General features: G+C 45.6%; 2 protein-coding genes across 5 annotated transcripts in view; one reads left to right on the top strand and one right to left on the bottom strand.

Annotated features, from left to right (window-relative positions):
* Window positions 1-26,695, bottom strand: part of LOC124464242 (uromodulin-like) — a 35,577-nt gene extending 8,882 nt beyond the window's left edge. Inside the window, exons 1-7 of one of the 2 annotated variants that reach the window (XM_047016224.1) lie at window positions 26,501-26,695; window positions 25,685-25,890; window positions 25,046-25,197; window positions 24,643-24,888; window positions 24,186-24,345; window positions 23,960-24,035; window positions 23,210-23,869 (exon numbers count right to left, since the gene is read on the bottom strand). In XM_047016224.1, coding sequence (XP_046872180.1) covers window positions 23,856-23,869; window positions 23,960-24,035; window positions 24,186-24,345; window positions 24,643-24,888; window positions 25,046-25,197; window positions 25,685-25,890; window positions 26,501-26,591 — 945 coding nt within the window. In that variant the 5' untranslated portion in view covers window positions 26,592-26,695 and the 3' untranslated portion in view covers window positions 23,210-23,855. Of the gene's footprint in view, window positions 1-3,808; window positions 3,885-23,209; window positions 23,870-23,959; window positions 24,036-24,185; window positions 24,346-24,642; window positions 24,889-25,045; window positions 25,198-25,684; window positions 25,891-26,500 lie in introns of those variants that run through there. The other variant, XM_047016223.1, reaches the window with a different exon arrangement.
* LOC124464243 (pancreatic secretory granule membrane major glycoprotein GP2-like) lies at window positions 11,586-22,785 on the top strand. Of its 3 annotated transcripts, XM_047016227.1 has the most exons (6): window positions 11,586-11,876; window positions 11,982-12,139; window positions 12,335-12,583; window positions 12,662-12,821; window positions 13,083-13,158; window positions 13,269-13,575. In XM_047016227.1, the coding sequence occupies exons 1-6, from the start codon at window positions 11,652-11,654 to the stop codon at window positions 13,280-13,282; spliced, it is 882 nt and encodes a 293-aa protein (XP_046872183.1). In that variant the 5' UTR covers window positions 11,586-11,651; the 3' UTR covers window positions 13,283-13,575. The 3 variants fall into 3 exon arrangements, with proteins under 3 accessions (XP_046872183.1, XP_046872182.1, XP_046872181.1); XM_047016226.1 differs by lacking the exons at window positions 13,083-13,158; window positions 13,269-13,575 and adding an exon at window positions 22,660-22,785; XM_047016225.1 differs by having other exon boundaries at window positions 12,335-12,821.
* Window positions 26,696-27,814: the final 1,119 nt, after the last annotated feature.

The raw sequence follows: 27,814 nt of genomic DNA on the forward strand, positions 1-27,814 counted from the left end.
TTCAATGTAGCGCTGGCTTTTAAAGTTTGTCAGTTTAATTTAAGTTTGGTTCTTGAAAGAACAGCCTTCTTTGCGTATCTTCTGACAAAGAACGCAAGTTACAAAATTTGCTCTTTTGGCTGCAGAGTTAATGTTGATTGTTGAAAAAAAAAAGAAATACCAAAATGCATTAATCACTGCTGTCTCCAACAGCGCTCCAGTGACAAAAAAGTAACAAGCTTTCAAGCTGCCTTGCATTAGACTGATATAGCCTATATCATTTATATATATACATATATAATACAAAAACGTTGTATCAACACTTGATAAGTTGTATCAACTTTTTAAATTGATTCGAATACATTTCATAAATAATAAGACTACACTTATTTTATAAAGTATTTTATAAGACAAAATACAATTTTATAAAACAAAATACAATTTTATAAAAAGGCCATAACAAACGCAAAACGTAAACCCTAAAACATAATGAAATAAATCCTTTGCTAACAATAAAAACAAGCCGATACTGATCTTAAAGGTCAAACTGCTATAACCTATAGCACTCTGAACACACCGTAATACTTACATGTATATTATAAATCCGCCTTGGATCACGCGAAAAAAATACTGACAACTGATCAAGCCCACTCCTCTCTTGCGTGCATGTGGGCGTGTCTTCTGTGACGGTGACATTTTTGTGTCACCTTGTGATGGCTCGTCTGGCACGTGCGTGTCCAAGCCCTCACCCCTGCTCTTCGACTCGAAACAAATGCCCCGGTTGATCTTGATGGTTTTGTATTTACGTTTTTGGCACCTGGATAATTCCGGTGATTTTATAAAAAAAACTGATTTCAAAAATCTAAAACTATTTTCCCAGTAGCTTACTATTTTTTTCTGCTGTCGAACCTGGCCCAAAGTAACAGCTTTCTTGATATTTGAAAAGGGGAAACTGGCACATACAACGTACATTTCTAATGTAATTAATGAACAACACCTGTACCATCAAATATATCATATCACCCCAGAAAAGCGAATACGGCAGGATCAAAGACAAAACTAAGAATACCAGTGGGACATGAGATCAATGAACTAATTTCGGAAAGCCCATTTTATTTTATTCATATGGAAATTAAAATAAAACACAATTGAGATAACCAAGATAATTGAGATTGAGCATTAATCTTTAAAGGAGTTTTAATAGAAGGAATCTGAGCGACAGTTGGTCATCACAGGGAAGGTTCTCATAAAGTCACATGCTAATCACTGCTAATACACATTCTGGGTTTGATGTGATGCTAGATCTGGAGTTCAATACTTAATGCTCGCGCTCGTTGTTTAGTGAAGGTGATGTCTTTTTATCTCTTCATTTTTCAGCCCCACCCTTACGTTTCTTAGCATGGTTTACTATCGTTATTCTTCTCCCGGTGCTCCCGATGGCCAGTCCGCTACTGCGGGGCATTGCCACGGTGGTGGATTTTCAAGTCATATCATTTTAACTTCTCCTGCTGTCAGGAGGTACTGCAACACCTTCAGCACCCCTAGTTCCAGCGGCCATGAACTTGCGTCCCTGAACAGTTGTATAGTGGGTTAAGCAAGGGGAATTTCTATAGCCTAGTAGTGCATTGTGCACAGCAAGCTTGAAAGAAAAAAAAGAGATTTCAATAGGGCCCTGTGCCCCAGTAGATTTTCATGACAAAGCCTCTGAGATGATCCCTCAAAAAGTAGCTTGGCATTTAAGGAGACCCAGAGTACAAAGCGTAACTGGTATTCCCTCGAGGCGATTTCCTCTGGCTTTGAGAGACACTCACATAGTAAGAATTTGAGTTGTGAGGTGTTCACTTTGCATATGTCCCGGGGCTGCAAACGCAGGCTCTGTCAGGGGTGTGGATGAGTCTGGAAGCACAGTGAGTGTGAGACTGCAGAGTGGGGGGAGACTCACAGGCCAGCAGAATAACGACATTAGTTCAACATATTGTAAGGAGCATTAATAGCATATTAATAGGAGACTTGATATACTGTATATTGTAACACGTCATCCGCAGGACTTGAACAAGCAGTGGGGTCATTTTGAAACCACAAGTTACAGCAGTTCTAAAGCAACTTGTAGCTCAGTCTAACTTTACGTCCATTGTATAGCTTCAGTCTGCTTCTCAAAGCACTGCTGAACACTTAAGGATGCTGATTTCACACATTTTGTGTCCAAACCTTTGACTGGTACTGTATGTCATGCATTAACTTTGTGTTTCCTGTTATACCCCTCCTTTACCTGGCTTTATGTTTTTTATCTGGTCATTTCACTTCTGCGCGCTTTAGCATAAGTCCTGAATGCTTACACGTATTCACCCTCTTTTTTTGTTTAGTCAAATTTGACTGATTTACAAATGTTCTGTTTGGAAACTTAAGAGTCCACTTCAACTGACTGTCATAAGGGTCCATGACTCTGTCCACACAGGGCATCGGATACTCTGGCAACTGATGCTGCAAAACTAACCTGCTGGTCCAGGAGTAGCTAACTGTGTTATTGCTTTACCAAATGCCCCTAACAATGAAAAATATGATTATCACAGACTTTCTGGCATGCTGACATATTTTACTTTCAGTAAAATCAGTCAAAGGATTCCAGTTTATAAAAAGTCAATCATAATCCTGACACCATTTGATGAAATGTGTCATATTCAAGGCAGGGCCATGGTTCTGCTGGAGGCTGAACCACTCAGGATCATCAGCTAACTGGATTGTGGATCTTGACCTAAGCATGCTCTGGCCCTGCTGAAATGGCAGCTGAGCAGAGATGGTGGGCACTGTAGGTAGGAGGGCACCTGAGCATGAGATGGTGGGCACTGTAGGTAGGAGGGCACCTGAGCATGAGATGGTGGGCACTGTAGGTAGGAGGGCACCTGAGCATGAGATGGTGGGCACTGTAGGTAGGAGGGCACCTGAGCATGAGATGGTGGGCACTGTAGGTAGGAGGGCACCTGAGCAGAGATGGTGGGCACTGTAGGTAGGAGGGCACCTGAGCATGAGATGGTGGGCACTGTAGGTAGGAGGGCACCTGAGCATGAGATGGTGGGCACTGTAGGTAGGAGGGCACCTGAGCATGAGATGGTGGGCACTGTAGGTAGGAGGGCACCTGAGCATGAGATGGTGGGCACTGTAGGTAGGAGGGCACCTGAGCAGAGATGGTGGGCACTGTAGGTAGGAGGGCACCTGAGCATGAGATGGTGGGCACTAGATGACGTGCAGAGGAACCGTCTGGAAGGTCCTGTTGGTTCACAGGATCGATTCAGCCACCTTTCGGTTACTGGCCCGCCTCCTTTACCTAGTTACCAAGTCGTCAACTAGTCTTTTGGATGTTTGAATGACCCTACCCCTCTCGTCTACACACAGAAGAGATAGATACACACAGAAGAGATACATACATTTTATTCATTCAAGGAAGACACTCAATAAGGAACTGAAAATAAACACTATAAAACAATAGTGGTGTTTTCTAAGATGGTAGTGCGTTGATGCACGTGGAACCTGATGAACTTACATCAGGTTTTAAAAAAGTACCGTAATTTTCCATTACAAAGGTTACACAGTGAAACATCCCAATTTAGATTAGACAGGAGAGATGATGTCGTGGTCACCATGATTATGGCTACATGTTGTTTTTCCAGAAATCAGTTCTGAGGGAGGGGTGACATCATCAGCTCTAGTCTAGACTCTGGTCCCTGAAAGGTCAGAGGTCAGACACAAACAAATTCATACTTTAGACTGAGACCTTCACTGTGACATCATCGTGATTGACAGATCGGGAGGCGGGGCTGAAGCCCATACTCACAGGTGATTGGTCCGATGGTAAGCGGCTTGAGGTGGAGGGACTCAGAGACAGAGCGGGCCGTCCTTCTAGAGCACACCTGTAGAGAGAGACCAGAGAGAACGGAGAAAGCTAAGAAAAATACTTCTAAGGGAATTGAAGAGAGAGAGATTTTAAGAAAGAGACAAGAGGCAGAGAGACCAGAGGCAAATACACCAGAGACAGAGAGACCAGACACAGAGAGACCAGACAGTCAGAGAGACCAGAGTCAGAGAGACCAGAGTCAGAGAGAACAGAGACAGATGGACTAGAGGCAGAAAGACCAGAGTCAGGAAGACCAGGAAAGAGGGTGGGAGGACCTACAGAAGAGCAGGAGGAGTTCCTCTGGTCACACAGGTTGAGGCTGCAGTGCAGGTAGACGTCCCTGTAGTCCCCCTGGAACAGGAACAGCAGCACAGAGAAGCGAGCCTGGAGGGAGAAGCCACTCTCCTCCACGGTCACCTGGCGACGGTCGGTAGGACACTTGGAGGAGGAGAGAGAGAGGGAAAATAATCACAAATCTCTCTTCAGCTGATTTTACACACACACACAAACATACACACGCACACACACGTCAATATTCAGGGTCACATACTTGTGCTTGATGAGGAAGTATTTCAGGAGGTCATCAGGATCAGGGGAGTGGCGTAACAGTCCTCCAGAACGACCACAAAGGCCTCAGCGTCCGTCTCTTCAACAGACACGCCCACATGCAGAAGTGCAGAGTGACCGGGCCTGCAGAGTAAGGAGCTGTGTAGTTGGCATCACGGAACAGAGACATGGAGGCCCTGGCCTTGGGACCAACTGCTACAATCCCGATTCCATTCATCCTGTCCACAGACCAAGAAGTTGTGGATTTTTTACCATGTTCCTGCATTGGCTAAAGTATTAATGGAATTAGATTTTTCTTGTCTAAAGTCCAATGATGTCCTAAGAAACCGTTTATCCTCTTGGTGTAATGGACTCATATCGTCTATTTCTCAGAATTTCCTATTTTCAGAACGAGTTGTCAATCTACGTGAATCTGAAAGTTTTACGTTTTCAGTCTCAAACAGTTGATTTTGTGCACACGTCTCTATGAATCTAAATCCATTGGTCTGAGTGCTCAAGCGAGCAGGTGTTGAGGCGCCCTACATACAGCATGGTGTTGAGGCGCCCTACATACGGCATGGTGTTGAGGCGCCCTACATACAGCATGGTGTTGAGGCACCCTACATACAGCATGGTGTTGAGGCACCCTACATACAGCATGGTGTTGAGGCGCCCTACATACAGCATGGTGTTGAGGCACCCTACATACAGCATGGTGTTGAGGCACCCTACATACAGCATGGTGTTGAGGCGCCCTACAGACGGCATGGTGTTGAGGCGCCCTACAGACGGCATGGTGTTGAGGCACCCTACATACGGCATGGTGTTGAGGCACCCTACATACGGCATGGTGTTGAGGCACCCTACATACAGCATGGTGTTGAGGCGCCCTACATACAGCATGGTGTTGAGGCGCCCTACAGACGGCATGGTGTTGAGGCGCCCTACATACAGCATGGTGTTGAGGCGCCCTACATACAGCATGGTGTTGAGGCGCCCTACAGACGGCATGGTGTTGAGGCGCCCTACAGACGGCATGGTGTTGAGGCACCCTACATACAGCATGGTGTTGAGGCGCCCTACAGACGGCATGGTGTTGAGGCACCCTACAGACGGCATGGTGTTGAGGCGCCCTACAGACGGCATGGTGTTGAGGCACCCTACATACAGCATGGTGTTGAGGCGCCCTACAGACGGCATGGTGTTGAGGCACCCTACATACAGCATGGTGTTGAGGCGCCCTACATACAGCATGGTGTTGAGGCGCCCTACAGACGGCATGGTGTTGAGGCGCCCTACATACAGCATGGTGTTGAGGCGCCCTACATACAGCATGGTGTTGAGGCGCCCTACATACAGCATGGTGTTGAGGCACCCTACATACAGCATGGTGTTGAGGCGCCCTACAGAGGGGCCCTGTAGGTAGAACATTTCCGTCCCATTGCTTAGACCTTAGAATATTTTGTAATTTTTGCTCACAAATAATTGTATCCTCTCACCCTCAGACTGGTTCCACAGCTCCCCTCCCTGCGCTCCACCTGATACCATACCGTCCCGTCACGCTCCTGGTGGGCGGAGCAGCGGGGGTCGGCCAGGTGACCAGAGGAGGGGTCCAGACCTTGGGATAACAGCTGAGACTTGAGGAGACCCACCTCCAGGAAGCTCCTCCCACACACCAGCTCTGGGGCTGAGGGAGAGGGTAGCGGAGAATACTTTTAGACAAACGGACAAATAGCTGGCAGACAGACAGGCAGGCAGACAGGCAGACACACAGGCAGACAGGCAGATAGGCAGGCAGGCAAATAGGCAGGCAGACAGGCAGAACACAGGCAGACAGGCAGATAGGCAGGCAAGCAGACACACAGGCAGACAGGCAGACAGGCAAACAGGCAGACAGGCAGGCAGGCAGTTGAATGACAGACAAACAGACAGACAGACAGACACGCAGACAGGCAGACAGGCAGGCAGACAGGCCTCACCATATCTCCCGCACTGCCAGGTCTGTTCCTGGGTGTTTCTAATGCAGAGCTCATTTGATTGGCATCTGTCACATGTGGAGTCAGAATCGTCCATATTCTCTGTTAATTACAGATGGAAGATGCCAGGATACACCTGGGTAATCAGGTAAACATATATTAATTGTGTGACTCATTTTCACATGGCTGTGGAGGTTTCAAATAGTTTTAGTTTTTGGTAATCAATTGAATTACATTTAGTAGAACAGTTATAGTTATCAAAATCTAATAACATTCCAAATCAATTTAGTGTAATTTAGAATATGGTACAAATAAATTATATATGTGCAAAACTATGATTATTGATCATTATAAACAATCAATGGACGTGCAATCTTCCTTATGTCACCTGTGGTTTGTCCAGATGTGGTTGAAACCAGCAACAGCAACAGAAGGGCCTCGGATGATGTCATCATTGTGCACAGCATCCCTCAGGTTAGAAACAAGACAAACTGGACAGACAGAATCCTGAGAACAAAGAGGATTCTAAAATGCTATACAGGCATTCTACCTAGAAATCAACAAATACCTACGTGTTCTGGTGGTAGTCTATAGAGTATATAGAGTCTATAATACAGTACAGTATATCACAGTATAGAATATTATGCTACAGTACTGTATAGTGAAGTATAGTAATGGTATAGTACAGTATGGTGTTTATACTCTATAAAGAATATTCTTACCATGAATATTGAGGTGGACGACATGTGAGGTGTTCCCTGATGCTTGAGGAGTGGTTTTTATCCACTCTGTGTGAGGTGGGGTCTGTGAGTCAATCATTACAAGGGCAAAATACACCTCCAATATTTGTTTTTAGGTTCATTGTCCGCTTATGTTGCACACAAAAAAGACAAATGTGATTTTGACATTTCGACGATGGAATAAATCTTCTGACCGAGAGCTATAATTGTCCTTTAGGAACATTCAGTTCTAACCCATAACCTAAGACATTGATTGTGTCAGCATTCACCATGGCAAAACGCTAATCAATCAAATTGTTGATAGGCCAAAGTGTTTTGACTTGAATAGACCCTCTTAATTCGACATGTATTTACGCAAGAGTATAGTTTGAGGAACAGAAAATAGCGAGATCAAAGTATGGTCAGGACAACAAACACTCGACCTGCTAACCAGGACTGTGGACAGAATGAGCTAAGCTAGTTCAGGCATGGCACACAGAATTAGAATCAGAATTTGGTTTATTCGCCATGTATGTTATACAAACATGGAATTTACTGTGGCAGGAAGATGCAAACAAGAAACATACGGATCTTAAATTAGTAAAAATACAAAAGTTTGACTATTTCTAAGAACTAAACAATCTTAAAATAAAACTATTAAAAAAGTATATATACAAATAATAAGAAAATAAGAATAAGAAATAAGAATAAGAATAAGAATGAGCTGAGATGGCAGCATGCGTCATATCAACCATCGCCATGTTCTTAGCCCATAGGCTTAGCTCCATAGGCGGCGCTATAAAGTCACACACACACGCACACGCATCCTTGATTAGCTCAGGTTTCTGCGCTGCTGCCACCCACCTTCCCCGTCTCCCCCATGGGGGGCTCAGATGGCTGAGCGGTTAGGAAATTGGGCTATTAATCAGAAGGTTGCCGGTTTGATTTCCGGCCGTGAAAAATGACGTATCTTTGGGCAAAAGGCACTTCACCCTACTTGCCTCGGGGGATTGTCCCTGTACTTACTGTAAGTCGCTCTGGATAAGAGCGTCTGCTAAATGACTAAATGTAAATGTTGTCTGTCTGTGCTGTCCGTTGGGGATTTAACTCGTTGCTCCCTGCCTCATGTCATGCATGCTGCAGTGAAGGCAGGGAGCGCTTCCCCATGTACATCCATTCTGCCAATGTTAAACCTATTCTCATGATTATGAATAAATGGTGAAATCAATCACGCGAGTGTCTTGATTGAACTTCACTCTGCCTCATCTGCTTCCTACACTCATGAAAAATCAAAGCATGAACATGTCTCAGGGTGACCACCACCGGTCCAGAACATGTCTTAGGGTGACCACCGGTCCAGGGGTGGGGACTGGGGGGGGACTGGGAGGGGGATTCAAGAAAGTACAATAGTTTAATGCTTGCCAGCAAGGAGACAAAGTCAAAACACGTTTACTCAGCATATATGAGTGTGGATAAAGCAACATCTCCAACATTAGAGAAAAGGTTGCTGCATATGTCTCAAATGCTCCCTGAGTATATAGAACACAGAATGAATGAACTGAAATTATTTGACCCCACCCTCTGACAATACAATCACTCATGAGCAGAAATCCTGATGATAATGGAACATTCATTTCCAGACGTATTCTCCGCGTATTGACGCAGGGTGAAGCCATACATTGTTGATCTGTCACATTTTGTTATCTCCAATAAAATTATATGTTTTCTTTGCTGTCAATAAGTAACTCATAGCTTGATAATATTTGCCTTTAATGTCCCTTTACTGTAGACCTGTATTACGTAAGTTATAACCTCTTATAACTTACGTAATTCATGTGTTTAAAAGACTCCAGCAGGTTGCAGCTCACATTCTCCCGTCAGTGGTAAGTCAAAGAACTCTATTACAAAACTTTGCAAAGCTAAGAAATACTTGCAGAAGTAGTTAGTCGAGGTTTAAAGATTTATGATATTCACTTAAAGCATAATGATGCGAGCACATGCTTTGATTATTTTACTGTTGTTTTATTATTTTTGTTGATATGAAACAGTTACCTTCTGTAACCAGAATGTTATTGTTGCACTAAATTTAACCAATTTAGATATTTTTGCACTATTGTACTATAGCCAATATGTAGCCAATATGTAGTATGTTAGCTAATATGTGGATTTGCATATGAAACAAGTAAACACAGACTTTTCCTTGACTCTGACCACTGAAATACTTTGCACTTTCCATCTGGACCATGAATAAAATAAAAAGCTAATTATTGTATTTGTTTTTCCCTCTGAAGGTTTGTGTCCTGTATGAACCCTAAACACCGCCAGCATGAGGCGCACAGTGATGATGTCAGAGGTTTTCCTGCTCCTACTGCTGGCAAGCTTCATCTCCGCAGACCAAAGCACTGGTAGGCGCCTTCATGTCTTGTTTGCAGTCCTTAAACATTTTGTATATTTATTTTTATTTTATCCTTTAAAATGCAACGCTGTGGAGATAACAAACTGCAGTTAAAAATGAATCCTGACTGTTCATGATTCACAAATAATATCAAGTTCTTACAAGTTGTTAACATTTATGAATCATATCAGAATTGTCGGAAAACACAGAATTGTCTACATAAGATTGAATAACTGGAATCATACAACCCCAAGAACAATAATAGTTTGTTTCCATACATTGATTGATGATAGACAAAGTTGGTGGATTGACTGATCATTTGATTGGTAGGTTAGTCGATCAGTTGATTGTCTTTACTTACTGAACCTTTTTCCCAGTTCCTATGGATGTGTCTGAGAGTCCATCTCCCTATTCGTCCAATTTCTGGTGCGGCTCCCGGTACTGCAAAAACGGGCAGGACTGTCTGGAAGTCGACGACTCCAAAAAGTGTGCGGACCCCTGCGATCACTACTCCATCCTAGACGACCCTCGCCGGTCAGTCTCCAACAAGCTCCACTCAGACAGGTACTCTCTCAACGACCGCGACATCCGCTGGGACGGCTGGTACCGCCTGATGCTGAACGGCGTCAACGCTAAGATTCCCGAGATCTGCGTAGGAGAGTCTATGTGTGGGGCCCAGTATCCACTGTGGCTCAGCAACAGACACCCCCGTCCGGAGGAGGGTGTGGTACGTTCCAACGTGTGTGGCGTGGGGAGGGGCAGCTGCTGCAGGTACAGTTGATTCATCAAATCTCAGTCCTGAATAGTTTCTAGTTAAACCCAGTTCATTTGGGAATTAACTGATTTTTGAAGCCAATCTTTTTTTCTTTGACACTACTATTTCTTTCCCTCTGGCTCTGACAGGTATAAATCTAAGCAGATACACGTCAAAATGTGTCCTGGTGGCTTCTATATCTACAAGCTGGTGACACCTTCTAAGAGCGATTCTGCCTACTGCGCTGGTACGTGGCTGGCTACCATTTAATTTAAATAATTCCTATTTAAAAACAAACAGCTTGAGTTGCATTTTGTAAATTCTGAACACTTTTGTTACCTGTGGAACAACTGTAATCAATTACATAGAAATTTGACAGAAGATAAAGAAATTCTAATTGCTGGACTTGGAATGAAACATTACATGAGATCTGTAAACCTATAATTCTCTCTGTAAAACTGAGGTGGTTTGGAACTACTCTTCAGTGTTGTCCTCTTGGTGAAATTGACACCTTTGATCAGCTTAACGTAGAATAAAATGTAAATGTTTACTGTAGATAGTAATCCATCACTATATCAGTGATAATATAAATTGGGAGCTCTATTTGTTCTAAAATAAGGATATAATTCCATTTATTTCAGCTGTTTCAGAGCTCCCAACGACTACCACTACCACGACCCCCGAACCCACAACTACCACGACCCCCGAACCCACCCCTACCACGACCCCCGAACCCACCACTACCACGACCCCCGAACCCACCACTACCACGACCCCCGAACCCACCCCTACCACGACCCCCGAACCCACCACTACCACGACCCCCGAACCCACCACTACCACGACCCCCGAACCCACAACTACCACGACCCCCGAACCCACCACTACCACGACCCCCGAACCCACCACTACCACGACCCCCGAACCCACAACTACCACGACCCCCGAACCCACCACTACCACGACCCCCGAACCCACCACTACCACGACCCCCGAACCCACCCCTACCACGACCCCCGAACCCACCACTACCACGACCCCCGAACCCACCACTACCACGACCCCCGAACCCACCACTACCACGACCCCCGAACCCACCACTACCACGACCCCCGAACCCACCACTACCACGACCCCCGAACCCACCCCTACCACGACCCCCGAACCCACCACTACCACGACCCCCGAACCCACCACTACCACGACCCCCGAACCCACAACTACCACGACCCCCGAACCCACCACTACCACGACCCCCGAACCCACCCCTACCACGACCCCCGAACCCACCACTACCACGACCCCCGAACCCACCACTACCACGACCCCCGAACCCACCCCTACCACGACCCCCGAACCCAAAACTACCACGACCCCCGAACCCACCACTACCATGACCCCAGAACCCACAATTCTTCCACCAATCACAAAGCCATACCTGGAGTGTGGGAGGAAAGTCCTAAAAGTGGGGCTCCCGTCGGCTGAGATGAAGGCCATCGGCCTGGACTCCTCCTCGGCACACCTGTCAGATCGTCTCTGCTCCACTCACCTGGAACGTGACGGGAAGGTGTGGTACCAGGTGGAGCGCAAGGAGGGAAGCTGTGGAAACAGTCTGAAGGTGAGGAGAGTCCATGAATCCATTAATTCATCCAACCTAACGTCCGTTCATCCACCTCCGTATACTGTATCTAGCTTGTTACATCTTTCTTTTCTGCCCCCACAGACCAACGGATCTCACGCTATCTTCTCCAACAACATCTTCGTTTACCCTTTGAACCTAGCTTCTGACTCTCTGTCTCAACCAATCAGAATCCACTTCTCTTGCATCTACCCAATGGACACAGAGACCAGTCTGGATGTGGTAATAAAGCCTTATTTGGGGTGAGTAGAGAAATGGATAGAGGTCATGAAAAGTTGAGGCTGTGAAGCAGAATTCCAGTGGGTAAACAATGTGTATTTTGAAGCTTTGATTAGGGTATCATCACACTTGTTGACTCAATCATTGTCTTAAGTTTCAGGTCAGTATTGAATGTGCAGTGTTCCTCAAGTTGATCTTCCTGTCCTCAATGTCGACAGAATGGATGGAGTAGGCCTGGTGAATGTGGGTCCCAAGGCCAAGGCCTCCATGTCTCTGTTCCACAGCGCTGACTACATGGAGCCTTACCCAGCAGGCCCGGTCACTCTGCCCCTGGGCTCCATCCTGCATGTGGGCGTGTCCGTACAGGAGACGGAGACTGATCGCTTTGTGGTCGTTTTGGAGGACTGCTATGCCACCCACTCCGCCAATCCTTACAATCTCACAAGATACTTCCTCATCCAGCACAAGTATGTGTGCATGTTTGTGAGTGTGTATGTAGCGTCAGTTGTTATATTATTGTCCAACTCTTCTCTTTCCACCTCCAGGTGTCCTACCGACCATCACCAGGTGACCGTGGAGGAGAGTGGCTTGTCCCTCCAGGCTCGTTTCTCTGTGCTGCTGTTCCTGTTCCAGGGGGACTACAGGGACGTCTACCTGCACTGCAGCCTCAACCTGTGTGACCAGAGGACCTCCTCCTGCTCTCCTGTGAGTCCTCCCACCCTCCTTCCTGGTCTCTCTGACTCTATTCTCTGCCTCTAGTCCATCTGTCTCTGTTCTCTCTGTCTCTGTTCTCTCTGACTCTGGTCTCTCTGACTGTCTGGTCTCTCTGTGTCTGGTGTATTTGCCTCTGGTCTCTTTGTGTCTGGTCTCTCTGCCTCTTGTCTCTTTCTTAAAATCTCTCTCTCTTCAATTCCCTTAGAAGTATTTTTCTTAACTTTCTCCGTTCTCTCTGGTCTCTCTCTACAGGTGTGCTCTAGAAGGACGGCCCGCTCTGTCTCTGAGTCCCTCCACCTCAAGCCGCTCACCATCGGACCAATCACCTGTGAGTATGGGCTTCAGCCCCGCCTCCCGATCTGTCAATCATGATGATGTCACAGTGAAGGTCTCAGTCTAAAGTATGAATTTGTTTGTGTCTGACCTCTGACCTTTCAGGGACCAGAGTCTAGAGTGAGCTGATGATGTCACCCCTCCCTCAGAACTGATTTCTGGAAAAACAACATGTAGCCATAATCATGGTGACCACGACATCATCTCTCCTGTCTAATCTAAATTGGGATGTTTCACTGTGTAACCTTTGTAATGGAAAATTACGGTACCTTTTTAAAACCTGATGTAAGTTCATCAGGTTCCACGTGCATCAACGCACTACCATCTTAGAAAACACCACTATTGTTTTATAGTGTTTATTTTCAGTTCCTTATTGAGTGTCTTCCTTGAATGAATAAAATGTATGTATCTCTTCTGTGTGTATCTATCTCTTCTGTGTGTAGACGAGAGGGGTAGGGTCATTCAAACATCCAAAAGACTAGTTGACGACTTGGTAACTAGGTAAAGGAGGCGGGCCAGTAACCGAAAGGTGGCTGAATCGATCCTGTGAACCAACAGGACCTTCCAGACGGTTCCTCTGCACGTCATCTAGTGCCCACCATCTCATGCTCAGGTGCCCTCCTACCTACAGTGCCCACCATCTCTGCTCAGGTGCCCTCCTACCTACAGTGCCCACCATCTCATGCTCAGGTGCCCTCCTACCTACAGTGCCCACCATCTCATGCTCAGGTGCCCTCCTACCTACAGTGCCCACCATCTCATGCTCAGGTGCCCTCCTACCTACAGTGCCCACCATCTCATGCTCAGGTGCCCTCCTACCTACAGTGCCCACCATCTCTGCTCAGGTGCCCTCCTACCTACAGTGCCCACCATCTCATGCTCAGGTGCCCTCCTACCTACAGTGCCCACCATCTCATGCTCAGGTGCCCTCCTACCTACAGTGCCCACCATCTCATGCTCAGGTGCCCTCCTACCTACAGTGCCCACCATCTCATGCTCAGGTGCCCTCCTACCTACAGTGCCCACCATCTCTGCTCAGGTGCCCTCCTACCTACAGTGCCCACCATCTCATGCTCAGGTGCCCTCCTACCTACAGTGCCCACCATCTCATGCTCAGGTGCCCTCCTACCTACAGTGCCCACCATCTCATGCTCAGGTGCCCTCCTACCTACAGTGCCCACCATCTCATGCTCAGGTGCCCTCCTACCTACAGTGCCCACCATCTCATGCTCAGGTGCCCTCCTACCTACAGTGCCCACCATCTCATGCTCAGGTGCCCTCCTACCTACAGTGCCCACCATCTCATGCTCAGGTGCCCTCCTACCTACAGTGCCCACCATCTCTGCTCAGCTGCCCTCCTACCTACAGTGCCCACCATCTCTGCTCAGCTGCCATTTCAGCAGGGCCAGAGCATGCTTAGGTCAAGATCCACAATCCAGTTAGCTGATGATCCTGAGTGGTTCAGCCTCCAGCAGAACCATGGCCCTGCCTTGAATATGACACATTTCATCAAATGGTGTCAGGATTATGATTGACTTTTTATAAACTGGAATCCTTTGACTGATTTTACTGAAAGTAAAATATGTCAGCATGCCAGAAAGTCTGTGATAATCATATTTTTCATTGTTAGGGGCATTTGGTTAAGCAATAACACAGTTAGCTACTCCTGGACCAGCAGGTTAGTTTTGCAGCATCAGTTGCCAGAGTATCCGATGCCCTGTGTGGACAGAGTCATGGACCCTTATGACAGTCAGTTGAAGTGGACTCTTAAGTTTCCAAACAGAACATTTGTAAATCAGTCAAATTTGACTAAACAAAAAAAGAGGGTGAATACGTGTAAGCATTCAGGACTTATGCTAAAGCGCGCAGAAGTGAAATGACCAGATAAAAAACATAAAGCCAGGTAAAGGAGGGGTATAACAGGAAACACAAAGTTAATGCATGACATACAGTACCAGTCAAAGGTTTGGACACAAAATGTGTGAAATCAGCATCCTTAAGTGTTCAGCAGTGCTTTGAGAAGCAGACTGAAGCTATACAATGGACGTAAAGTTAGACTGAGCTACAAGTTGCTTTAGAACTGCTGTAACTTGTGGTTTCAAAATGACCCCACTGCTTGTTCAAGTCCTGCGGATGACGTGTTACAATATACAGTATATCAAGTCTCCTATTAATATGCTATTAATGCTCCTTACAATATGTTGAACTAATGTCGTTATTCTGCTGGCCTGTGAGTCTCCCCCCACTCTGCAGTCTCACACTCACTGTGCTTCCAGACTCATCCACACCCCTGACAGAGCCTGCGTTTGCAGCCCCGGGACATATGCAAAGTGAACACCTCACAACTCAAATTCTTACTATGTGAGTGTCTCTCAAAGCCAGAGGAAATCGCCTCGAGGGAATACCAGTTACGCTTTGTACTCTGGGTCTCCTTAAATGCCAAGCTACTTTTTGAGGGATCATCTCAGAGGCTTTGTCATGAAAATCTACTGGGGCAGAGGGCCCTATTGAAATCTCTTTTTTTTCTTTCAAGCTTGCTGTGCACAATGCACTACTAGGCTATAGAAATTCCCCTTGCTTAACCCACTATACAACTGTTCAGGGACGCAAGTTCATGGCCGCTGGAACTAGGGGTGCTGAAGGTGTTGCAGTACCTCCTGACAGCAGGAGAAGTTAAAATGATATGACTTGAAAATCCACCACCGTGGCAATGCCCCGCAGTAGCGGACTGGCCATCGGGAGCACCGGGAGAAGAATAACGATAGTAAACCATGCTAAGAAACGTAAGGGTGGGGCTGAAAAATGAAGAGATAAAAAGACATCACCTTCACTAAACAACGAGCGCGAGCATTAAGTATTGAACTCCAGATCTAGCATCACATCAAACCCAGAATGTGCATTAGCAGGGCAGCTGTGGTGGCGTATATGGGGACCGGTTGTAATGTATGGAGTTAGATTAGTTTCATAATTCAAACAAACAAACGCAACACGATTCATACAAACTTAACATGATCCAAACAAACGTAACACGATTCATACAAACATAACACGATTCAAACAAACAAACGTAACACGATTCAAACAAACGTAACACGATTCACAAATGTATTTCGTGATTCACAAATGTAACACGATTCACAAATAAATGACCCTATTACATTCGTTTGCAACCTGACAAACACAAGTTACAAATCCCTGCATTCGTTGGTGTGAATCCCTGTATTCGTTGGTGTGAATCCCTGTGTAAGGCTGGGTGTCAAACCTGCCCCCACCTCTCATATGCTAAAGTATGGAGTTTCTGGACGGTCTCAACTTGATGGCTCTCACACCCCATTCAAGATGTGGTCTGATTGGTTGTTCTTGTGTATAAAGGGAATTGTAATGCATTGTTCTTTGGATTCTTCATCTCCTGAGACCTTCTCCTCAGTTCTCCCTTGTCCTACTGTCCTACTCCTTGCTCACCTCTTGCTTTCTCTCTGATTTACAATGATCACGGTAGAGTGGGTAAGATTTAAAGCCTTCATTTTGTAACATGTTTGCCTTGTAATTGATTTCATTCATTTGCAATGTTATTAAATGCGTGTTTCATTTAACCGTACTTTGACCATTCTTGCTCTGCTTTAACCCATATTGTCAAATACCTGGAATTCTATTGGTTTTGGCATTAATGGTTCATGCTAATACACTGTTCAGTTTCCCATCTTCCTTTAAACCATAGGGGAATTCGTTTTGGTTGCTTGGCCAATATTTAACCCCCTACACCTGCATTCGTTGGTGTGGATTTTTGGAACTTTCCTGACGCGCTTAGATTCACAAATGCATTTTTTCTAAAAGATATCCTCTGCAGCCTATCAGATGTCTCCAAAAACCGGAGCAGCAATAGGTGCTGTGCTGTCCATTCCAACAAACTCTAGCCGAGCAGGTTCTTGTGCAGAAGGAAATACACAACACACATTCCAACTGTGTGGGTGAGTCTACAAAAGATGAAAGTATGTGAACGTGCAAATTGTTTGACATTTATGGAACATTCTTAATGTTCCATGCCTCAAGGGAATGTACACTGTGTGCCTTTTCTTTAAATTCCAAGATGTTTTGTGAAAGATAACCTGTAGCGTTATCAGAGGCTTGGTTCTCAGCCGGTGACAAGGAGACACAAACTGGTTCAGGTTGTAGCCCCAAAATAATGTTTTTGTAATAAATGAACAAGGAAGTAGGGTATTTGCTGCACAAAGATAACAATATTCTTCTACTGGACCATCCAGGGCATTGGGACTGTGTGTTTTCTCTTTGTACTATCAGGTTCTGGACACCTCCCCCTCTCTCTCACCGCGCCACACTCGCCCTGCCCCTGGAATTCAGCTCCACATTCTCTATCTGAATGACCCTGAGAGCAACAGGTGTATGTTCATCACTTCCCACCTGACAGAGAACACGCCTATGTGTGCTGACCGCAGGCAGGTGTAGAACAGAATAAAGGCCCATTTGAGGCTGTCATCAGTGTCTTCACTTTGACTGAGGAGGAGAGAGCAGTGTGATCAGATCTACCTTCTAGTGCATGTAAGTACTAACATCTACCTGGGCACACATCTGCAAATCCTCCCCTAAATATTTGTTCAAATGTTCTTAAATTTTTTTAATGACCCCAGATGTCTGGCATCATGAATGTAAATAAAGTCAAGAGAACATGTAGACTAACTAACAGTCGCGCCCCCAGATATTTTTCATAGGGGTGGCCAGATGGGGCAAGGGAAAATATTGGGGTGGCACACCAAAATCAAAACATGTAGTCTACCAATAATTTTTAAAAGCGTCTGTCTCAAAAAGCCGACCCAAAAAGCACATATGTGTGGCGGTCTGCAAGAACCCGTCTGATGTCGAGGTCATTGTTGACTATGAGCCAAAAAAGATCCAAATTCTGTTTTCTGTCAAAATTGAGATTTGTTATTTTTTGTATAGTTAACACTCTAAATGTAATTGTAATGTACAAAAAGTATATGATTACTTATGAAAAACTGTGAATTTCAAGTTTTTTTTGACATGCTCACTGCTCCGTGCTGCAGCAGCGCCAAACAACATAAAAATAACTTGCTGAGAAGTTATGAACATTGCCTAGTTAAACTGACATTTACATTCACAACGTGATTATGAACAAAGGATTTCCTTTCCATATTCGCCACAGTAAGGTAGAATGAAACAGAGTGGAATCTTATGCAGTTTCCTTATCACTTTTTGACACAGGTCAACTTTAAAATGGTTTAAAACTTCATTTGTGATAAAGATGTCTGAGTGATAAGATTTGTATTCGGGAGAGTTTGTAGTTTCCAAAGATGTGTACCACCCAGAAAGTCAAATGTTCACCATGTGAAGGGTTTCCCAAGGTCGCCCCAGATATGATATTTAACAGAGCTAGCTACATGTACATATGTATGGAGCATTATAGGGGCCAAAACTAAATAAATAAATACTTGGATAAATAAATAATTATACAACACAAAGCTTAAATAAATGACACAAAATATATAAATATTACATGTATTTGTGTGTATATATATATATATGTTTACGTTTTCATGTGTTTACATTTATTCATTTATACTTACATTTATTCATTTATACTTACATTTATTTATTTATACTTACATTTATTTATTTATACTTACATTTATGTATTTATACTTACATTTATCCACGGTGAAACTTCCTGCAGCAAAATAAATCTGTCGTCCCCCGTCACCAAGTCAGGGGGCGGGTCAAAGCCTCTGATTGGTGAATGAACAGTATTACACACCACGCAGGCTCAACTAGTCGATCAAGCTCTCTTCAAGCTAGAGGGATCCTCTATTGCCTCACTCTACAGCTGCTAGGGGTGTGCGACACTGCACGATGTGGTATAGATCCGATACCAAGGAGTAAATACAGGGCCAGTATTGCCAATACCGATACTTTGGGCTTAGAAAAGCAGTGGAGGGGCAAAGTGAGTTTGAGCGAAGTTAGACGGTGTTTGCACAACCACTATAGTGGTTGTCATATATGATGTAAAGGGAGTTGTGTACTCAGTGTGGAATGAAACTTAAGTATCGATCTTATCACGCTATCAATCAGGCTATTGATACCAACGTTGGTATCGATAGTTGCCGGGTTTCCCAACCCGGACACTGTCGGTCTTAAGATCGATATGCCCACCCCTATGCTGTATCATCTCGCTGAGGATCGTGAACACATTTTCATTGATGTCTGTGTCAGTTAGGGCCAATATCATTCCTATAATTTCAGCGAAGCTCTCAATATGATGTAAAAAAAAAAGTGAACTGGCAGGTGCCTCCATCTCTTCAGCTTCCGCCAACATTTCGACCACTGTAGCATTCAATATTTCCTTCATTGAATCCGCACAAGGTGCTGCCACCTTGGAATAGTCAAAAGCAGTCGATTCAAGTTGAACCACCAATCAGAGGCTTTGACCCGCCCCCTGACTTGGTGACGGGGGGGACGACAGATTTATTTTGCTGCAGGAAGTTTCACCGTGGATAAATGTAAGTATAAATACATAAATGTAAGTATAAATACACAAATGTAAGTATAAATAAATAAATGTAAGTATAAATAAATAAATGTAAGTATAAATGAATACATGTAAGTATAAATGAATAAATGTAAACACATGAAAACGTAAACATATATATATATACACACAAATACATGTAACATTTATATATTTTGTGTCATTTATTTAAGCTTTGTGTTATATAATTATGTATTTATCCAAGTATTTATTTATTTAGTTTTGGCCCCTATAATCCTCCATACATATGTACAGCTGTACCATAGCAAACAATAAGGTTTTACGTGCTATGTTAAAAAAATTCACTCTCGGTGTGATCGGGCCGAATTGCGTAAGTTAGCAATAGCTACTCTCTCCAGACTGAAGTTACCTTTCATTTGTCTAAACTAACTAGGAAGATAATACAGTCAGCCCTCCCAAAATTTAACTAGCACTAGCTAATTATGCTATTGTAGCTAGCCAACGTAAGCTAGGTTGCCTACTTTAAATAGGTCATTTAAAATTCAAAAAATGTCCCTGTACTTACTGTACCCTGGGGAATGTCCCTGTACTTACTGTAAGTCGCTCTGGATAAGAGCGTCTGCTAAATAACAAAAAATGTAAATGTAAAAAACGGTTTATTGAATATTTGTACTTAGCCTAATTTTTTCTTTGACTTGGTATCTGCACTTAGCAGCGTTCAACTGGGCTAGCCTTCATCAACGATAAGCTCCCTCAGGTTCTATACCGTTAGGCTATAGACTGCACTCTCACCTGGCCCAGACAGTGAAACCTCTTGTGGGGGAGGGGTGGCACAGGGGTGTCAGGATCTGAGTGTACAGATACGTGGATTTCTATGACGAAATGTTTCAATCGTACACTGTGGTTTCTATATAGGCCAAAATGTGTTTTTGAATTATTTTTTTAGATTGATTTGTCCGACAGTGAATTTGAAATCCCGTTTTGCATTAATATAAAAGTAAAAAAAAAAATCTGGATGACGGACAATAGGCGACAAAATTATCATAAAAAATGTAATCATATTCATAACTAAACGTAAAAAGTTTTCAGGGGAAGACCTTCAGACTCCCCAGCAGATTTCGTCCCCCCCAATGTTGACTCCATGGCTACAGCCTTGGTGCAGATAGCTTACTGTAATGAGTGTTGTAATCAAGACCATGCGAGACCAAGTCATGACCAAGACCAGAGTGTATAGTTATGGGGTTGTGAACATTGCGTTTTGCCGTGGTGGATTGATGTGATCCATATTCTACCTCTCGGGCTGCTTAAGAATATGCTGCACCCGCATTTATTTTAGAGACTTTAATCTGACTGGAATTAAGCCGGCGGCACACTGTACGGTTTGGCCTAAATTTGGTTGTCCAAGACAATCTTTCAGAGAATGACCAAACAAGACGAGGCATAAGTGAACTAAGCGGCTGCTTAGGGCCCCCATGGCCACCAGAGGGGCTCCAAGACCACATGAAAGTACAGCTTAATAAAAAAAAAAATATTATGTTAATGATAATCATACAAATTCGTAGGGCCCCTTTATGCCCAAAGGGCCCCTGGGCACGTGTACAGATTGCCCATATGGTAGATCCAGCCTTGCCGACCAGACTGGGTTGTAAAGGTGGGCAATCCGACTGATTAGTAAGGACACACACCTGTGACGCAAAGGGGAACATAGAATATGGGTGAAATCTAGTGGGAGAACAAAGCACTGCAACACGAAACAGAACAACTGATACAGGGAGAGATGTTGTAGACCATCTAGCTAACAAGAACCACGTGTCTGTGTCAGGGCAAGCTTTCTGGGGCCCAGCCGTGGTGGGGCCCAGCCGCGATGCCAACAATAATCATGTTCATCTTAAATATTTTAAGAAATTATAACCAATTTATACTGAAATACTCACCATAACTTTAAAAAGCAAACATAAACATTGTATTGTTGCTTTAGTAAAATGTAAAAATGGTATGAGTCGTTTTTAGTTTAGCGATGTCATTGATATAAGCGCAGTTAGTTCTGGCAGGGCAATCGGGCAGCGTGCGTCATTCATTTAACTGGGACGTAAGGCGTCTTACTCCACCTTCCTTTACTCCACCCACTACCACACCCATGTTAGCAGCGCATATCCATTGGGCCACGTCAGATAAGGCGCCTTTAAAAGACTGCGCGGATATGCACACACTCACCACGGTCGTTGTATGATCAGTGCTGCTGCCACCCTCCACCGTCCCCTTCTCCCCCATGCTGTCTGTGTATCTATCCATCAGGGGGATTATATCTCTATTGCTCCCTGCCTCATATGTCATGTATGTATTTGTTGCATCGAGGAGGCAGGGAGTGCTTCCCTTAGATCATCCACTCCGCCAAAGTTAAATCTACATGTCCATGTAATGTAACAATAAATGCTCAAATCTAATACGCGATTGGCTTGACTGAACTAAGGTTAAGCTAATAATGTCAGAGTAGGCTACATTTCGTTGCTATGCCAAGACCTGTTCAGAAATCGGGATATCAGATATCAGTGTTGTAAATTTGGAGGACTGCTACGCCACCCACTCCCCTGATCCTGATGACCTCCTGAAATACTTCCTCATCCAGCACAAGTATGTGAGGCTGGAGAGGGGAACAGAAGTATGTGTGTGTGTGTTTGTCTAACTCCCCTGTTCCTCCAGGTGTCCTACCAACCGTCACCAGGTGACCGTGGAAGAGAGTGGCTTGTCCCTCCAGGCTCGCTTCTCTGTGCTGCTGTTCCTGTTCCAGGGGGACTACAGGGACGTCTACCTGCACTGCAGCCTCAACCTGTGTGACCAGAGGAACTCCTCCTGCTCTCCTGTGAGTCCTCCCACCCTCTTCCCTGGTCTCTCTGGTCTCTCTGACTCCCTGGTCTCTCTGACTCTCTGGTCTCTCTGACTCTCTGGTCTCTCTGACTCTCTGGTGTCTCTCCACAGATGTGTTCAGGAAGGTCTGTCCGCTCTGTCGACGAACTCGTACCCCTCAAGCCCGTCACCATCGGACCAATCACCTGTGAGTATAAACCACAGCCATGATGACTCCTGATGTTGTCATAGTAACGGTCTCCCGGGTAACACTGTGTTTGTCTTTGACCTATGACCTCCAGTGGCCTAGAGTCAGCTGATGAAGTCACACCTCCCTCAGAACGGCTTCATGACCATCCCTATGGCAACCAGCTCAGGCTCTCTCCTGTCTCCTGTCTTTTTAAATTTTAATCCTGGAAATGATGACAGAACACCCTGCAAATAAATAACTAAGCTTTAAATTGTGGGTTACGGTTTATGAAGGTTTGCATTCTATAATTGTTAATTTCATATGGGAATAGCGGGAATCCTGGGAAATAAGTATAGCCTACTAAATAAACATACTACTTTTCCTCTAACTTAATCACTTATCTGGACCAAAATCAGGGATTGTTTGTGTACTAATCAAGGCTTGATAAAAAAAATCTCAAATAAAGAAGTGAAAACTATTGAGTCATTCATGTTCATTCTAATAGACTATTTCATCCATCATCAGATTTATTCGCTGCAAACGTCAATCACAGGCCTCAACCACAGTTTGATTGTAAAGGTTATTAACAATCGACAGAAAAAACTCAAGCAGCAACTAATACTGTTTTTATGTTATGCCAGTATAAATATTCAAGATCGGTTCAAACTAGAATAAGTTTCTCTTCCTAGTTCAAAACTGTAGATCTCAATGTTTACACTAGATGGCAGTCTTTACCGTAACTTCACGTGACGTGACACAAATAGGCTAAATGTGTTCGGCCTCTCTATTACTAACACTAGCATTAACAATAGGTGTAGCTATCCTTCTGTAGATTGTTTAACATACAGACGTAAAGATACAAAGATAACATCAATTATGATTACATCTTTATTACATATTCAATTACCTTATATTTGCAAACTATTTCTCTGAATGAGAGATGTGGGGTTGCTAAGCACTGATAAAAACAATGACCTAAAATCACCACAGATAACATGGAAAATGTGAATAGGCATTGTGGATAGTGTATTAATTTGAAATAGGCTTCTTGATCAGTTGTTGAAATGTGAAATAAATAATTTGGATTACTTTTAATAAATAATTAATTCGTTTAATTCAGATGTTCTGATGTCACATCCTAAATCTCGGTCCCTAGAAAACAAAGAAAGACATGTTGTCAGTTTGTCCAAATCTGATGGTAACTTTCAAAGTTTCTAATTGGTCAGTGACTTTCATCCTCACATGTGATTGGCCCAAGGGTGAGAGGTGCCAGGCTTACAGTTGGGCTCACTGAACGACGTTTCCTGGCTGAACAAGACTGTGGTGACAGATAGGTGATGCAGTTATATCCGTGTGGAATGTAGTTACATGCAGATATGTATATGTTTGATTATTATTTACATCCAATTTCTGTATTAAATAATATTTATGTATCAGAGAGACCAGGAAGGAGAGTGGGAGGACTCACAGGAGAGCAGGAGGAGGTCCTCTGGTCACACAGGTTGAGGCTGCAGTGCAGGTAGACGTCCCTGTAGTCCCCCTGGAACAGGAACAGCAGCACAGAGAAGCGAGCCTGGAGGGACAAGCCACTCTCCTCCACGGTCACCTGGCGACGGTCACTAGGGCAACTGGAGGACATGGAAGAGACCGAGGCACAAATAATTATATGTTATAATATATGTAAACAAAGCAGACACACACAGACGCGCAGACACACACCCTCACACACACACCGACATACACACACACCCTCCCACACACACCGACACACACACACACCCACACACACCGACACACACACACCCTCACACACACACCGACACACACACACACCCTCACACACACACACCCTCACACACACACCGACACACACACACACACCCTCACACATACACCGACACATACACACCGACACACACACACACCCATTCTGTATGAGGTAGTATCTCATGAGGTCCGCAGGTTTTGATGAGTAGGTGGCGTAGCAGTCGTCCAGGACGACCACAAAGCGTTCCGTCTCCTTGTCGTCCACGGATACGCCCACGTGCAGGACAGAGCCCACCGCCATGGTGACGGGGCCTATGGCGTAAGGCTCAGTGTAGTTGGCGTTGTGGAACAGGGTCATGGACGCCTTGACCTTTGAACCCTGGCCGACAGCAGCGGATTCCACGCTGCATGACGTCAAAAGAAGAGATGTATAAGATCGAGGGTCTACGATACAGGAAATCCCCTCTGAGACAGTATGTGTGCACGCATATGTGTGTGTGTGTATGTGCATATGTGTGTGCGTGTGTGTGTGCATATGTGTGTGTGTGTGTGTCCACCTACGCCAGGTATGGTCGGACAGCCACACCCAGACTGGAGTCTGTCTCCAGAGGATAGGAGCAGGAGAAGGGGACGCTCAGGGGTTGAACAAAGGTCACGTTGCCTACTGGGTAGACAAACAGACTGTTGGAGTAGATGGCGTGGCTGCCGTTGGTCTGGTGAGGGGAGAGGAGAGGAAAGGATGAGAGTTTGAAGGAGCCAGGGTAGTGATCAGGGGTTGGAATGCAAAGAGGTACAAAAGGGTGCATCGATCCAGGGGCGTGTTCAGGGGGTGGCCTAGGGTGGCACGGGCCACCCCTGAAATCTGATTGGCCACCCCAATACATGATTGGCTAAATGCCCAGTCAGAGGCGGTCCACCCCTGGTGCCACCCCTATCAAAAATGTCTGGACACACCGCTGCATCGATCTCGTTATGGGTTCAGGGTTTTAGTCTCTATTAGTGACCATATTACCACTTAGTCGGTTAAAGCCAGCATGTCACGCTGTTATTGTTTTTGTTCTATATGTCTGTCTGAGGAAAGAGGTGATGTTTGTCTTACATTATCGCCTACAGTTACACATCAAAACTGCTTCACTGTGCTACAGTTTTTGGGGTCAGGGTTAAAGGTTTGGGTCTAATCCTCAGTAACTCTCCTCTCACCCTCAGAGTGGTTCCACAGCTGCCCTCCTTGCGCTCCACCTGGTACCACACCGTCCCATCACGCTCCTGGTGGGCGGAGCAGCGGGGGTCGGCCAGGTGAGCAGAGGAGGAGTCCAGGCCGATAGCTGCCAGGCGAGCCTTCACCAGCCCCACCTCCATCGTGCTGTGACCACACACCATCACAGGAACAGGTATAGAGGGGTTCTCTGGAGGAGAGGGGGAGGAGGAGGAGAGACAGGGGAGAAGAGGAGGAGGAGGAGGAGGAGAGGGGGAGAGGAGGAGGAGGAGGAGGAGGAGAGGGGAGGAGAGGAGGAGGAGAGGGGGAGAGGAGGAGGAAGAGAGGGGAGGAGAGGAGAAGGAGAGGCAGGGGAGGAGAGGAGGAGGAGGAGAGGGGTAGAGAGGGAAGAGGAGGAGAGGGGGAGAGGAGGAGAGAGGGAGGAGAGGGGGAGGAGAGGGGGAGAGGAGTAAGAGGAGGAGAGGGGAGGAGAGGAGGGGGAGAGAGGGAGGAGGAGGGGGGGAGAGGAGGAGGAGGAGGAGGAGAGGGGGAGAGGAGGAGGAGGAGGAGAGACAGGGGAGGAGAGGGGGAGGAGGAGGAGAGTGGGAGGAGAGGGGGAGGAGGAGGAGAGGGGGAAGGGGAGAGATGGAGGAGGACAGATGGAGGAGAGGGCAAAGAACAGGAGGAGGTAGGAGAGAACAGGAAACAGTAAGCCAACCTCCAACAAAAACAACGCCATGATCGAGGAGATGTCATCATGTCAGTAAACCAGGAAGTATACCACGAATACCAAAGGTGGGCGTGTCCAGGGCATGTCTCACCTGGTCTCTCACATGTCCAGGTGACACCATCTTTGCTCACACAGACCTCCCCCTCTTTACAGCTCACACACATCATTTTCCCTGTTGTCATGGTGTCGGGTGGTGTAGTCAACTTGACACTTTGTGTTGTGGTTGTGGTGGTTGGTGCCTGTGTTGTGGTGGTTGGTGGTTGTGTTGTGGTTGTGGTGGTTGGTGGTTGGGTTGTGGTTGTGGTGGTTGGTGGTTGTGTTGTGGTTGTGGTGGTTGGTGGTTGTGTTGTGGTTGTGGTAGTTGGTGGTTGTGTTGTGGTTGTGGTGGTTGGTGGTTGGGTTGTGGTTGTGGTAGTTGGTGGTTGGGTTGTGGTTGTGGTGGTTGGTGGTTGGGTTGTGGTTGTGGTGGTTGGTGGTTGTGTTGTGGTTGTGGTGGTTGGTGGTTGGGTTGTGGTTGTGGTAGTTGGTGGTTGTGTTGTGGTTGTGGTGGTTGGTGGTTGGGTTGTGGTTGTGGTAGTTGGTGGTTGTGTTGTGGGGTTGGAGTCCACAGCTGAAAGATAGATTGACGGACAACACAAATGACTGAATTGGTAAACGAATGACAGGATGAAAAAGCAGATTGACAAATGCCTTCCTCCTAACCTGCACAGTAGGCAAAGTAGCAGCCTGGAGGCATGACAAACTTGTAGACATGGTAGTTCCCTGGGCAGGCTTTGACATGGATGGGCTGGGACTGAACCCAACAGCATACCCCTCTGAAGCTGGCACACACAGAACTCTTGACCACCTGGACACACACACACACAAAAGCACACAAAAGCACACACACACACACAAAAGCACACAAATTATAATGCACAAAAGCACACACACAAATACACACACAAAAGCACAGAAATGATAATGCAGTCAAAATATAACAAAGCTATAATGGGATGGATGGATGGATACTTTAGGAATTCCCTAAAGGATATCGTGGGTTAGTGTCAGGGTTGAGGTTAGGTTCGGGGTTGGGGCTACGTTTATGGGTAGGGTTGCAGCAGGGTTAGGGTTAGGCTGTGTCTTACCCCATCGATGAGCTGTGGGTTGGGGAACGCCAACCAGAGAGGAGCCTGGGTGCCACACATGTACTGCTCCACACATTTGTCGGGCATGGACACGCTGGCGTTGCCCACAAACATGCGGTACCAGCCGTCCCACGCCACAAAGCGGTCGCAGTGCCGGTCCTTAGGGGTGGACGGGTTGTTGGTGGCGCGCCAGGGGTCGTTCAGGACGGTGTATGTCTGGCATGGGTTGGCACACTGCTGTACCCCATTGATGGTGAGGCAGTCCTGGCCGGGCGGGC

This window comes from Hypomesus transpacificus, unplaced genomic scaffold (genome assembly GCF_021917145.1).
Source record: "Hypomesus transpacificus isolate Combined female unplaced genomic scaffold, fHypTra1 scaffold_329, whole genome shotgun sequence".
NCBI lineage: Eukaryota > Metazoa > Chordata > Actinopteri > Osmeriformes > Osmeridae > Hypomesus > Hypomesus transpacificus.

Excerpts from the sequence above, each read along its gene's own strand:
- LOC124464243 (XM_047016225.1), top strand. The coding sequence starts at position 11,652 with ATGACCCCAGAACCCACAATTCTTCCACCAATCACAAAGCCATACCTG. Across the intron at positions 12,140-12,334 it reads GTAATAAAGCCTTATTTGGG|AATGGATGGAGTAGGCCTGG; the intron begins GTGAGTAGAGAA and ends CAATGTCGACAG. Across the intron at positions 12,822-13,082 it reads GGACCTCCTCCTGCTCTCCT|GTGTGCTCTAGAAGGACGGC; the intron begins GTGAGTCCTCCC and ends CTCTCTCTACAG.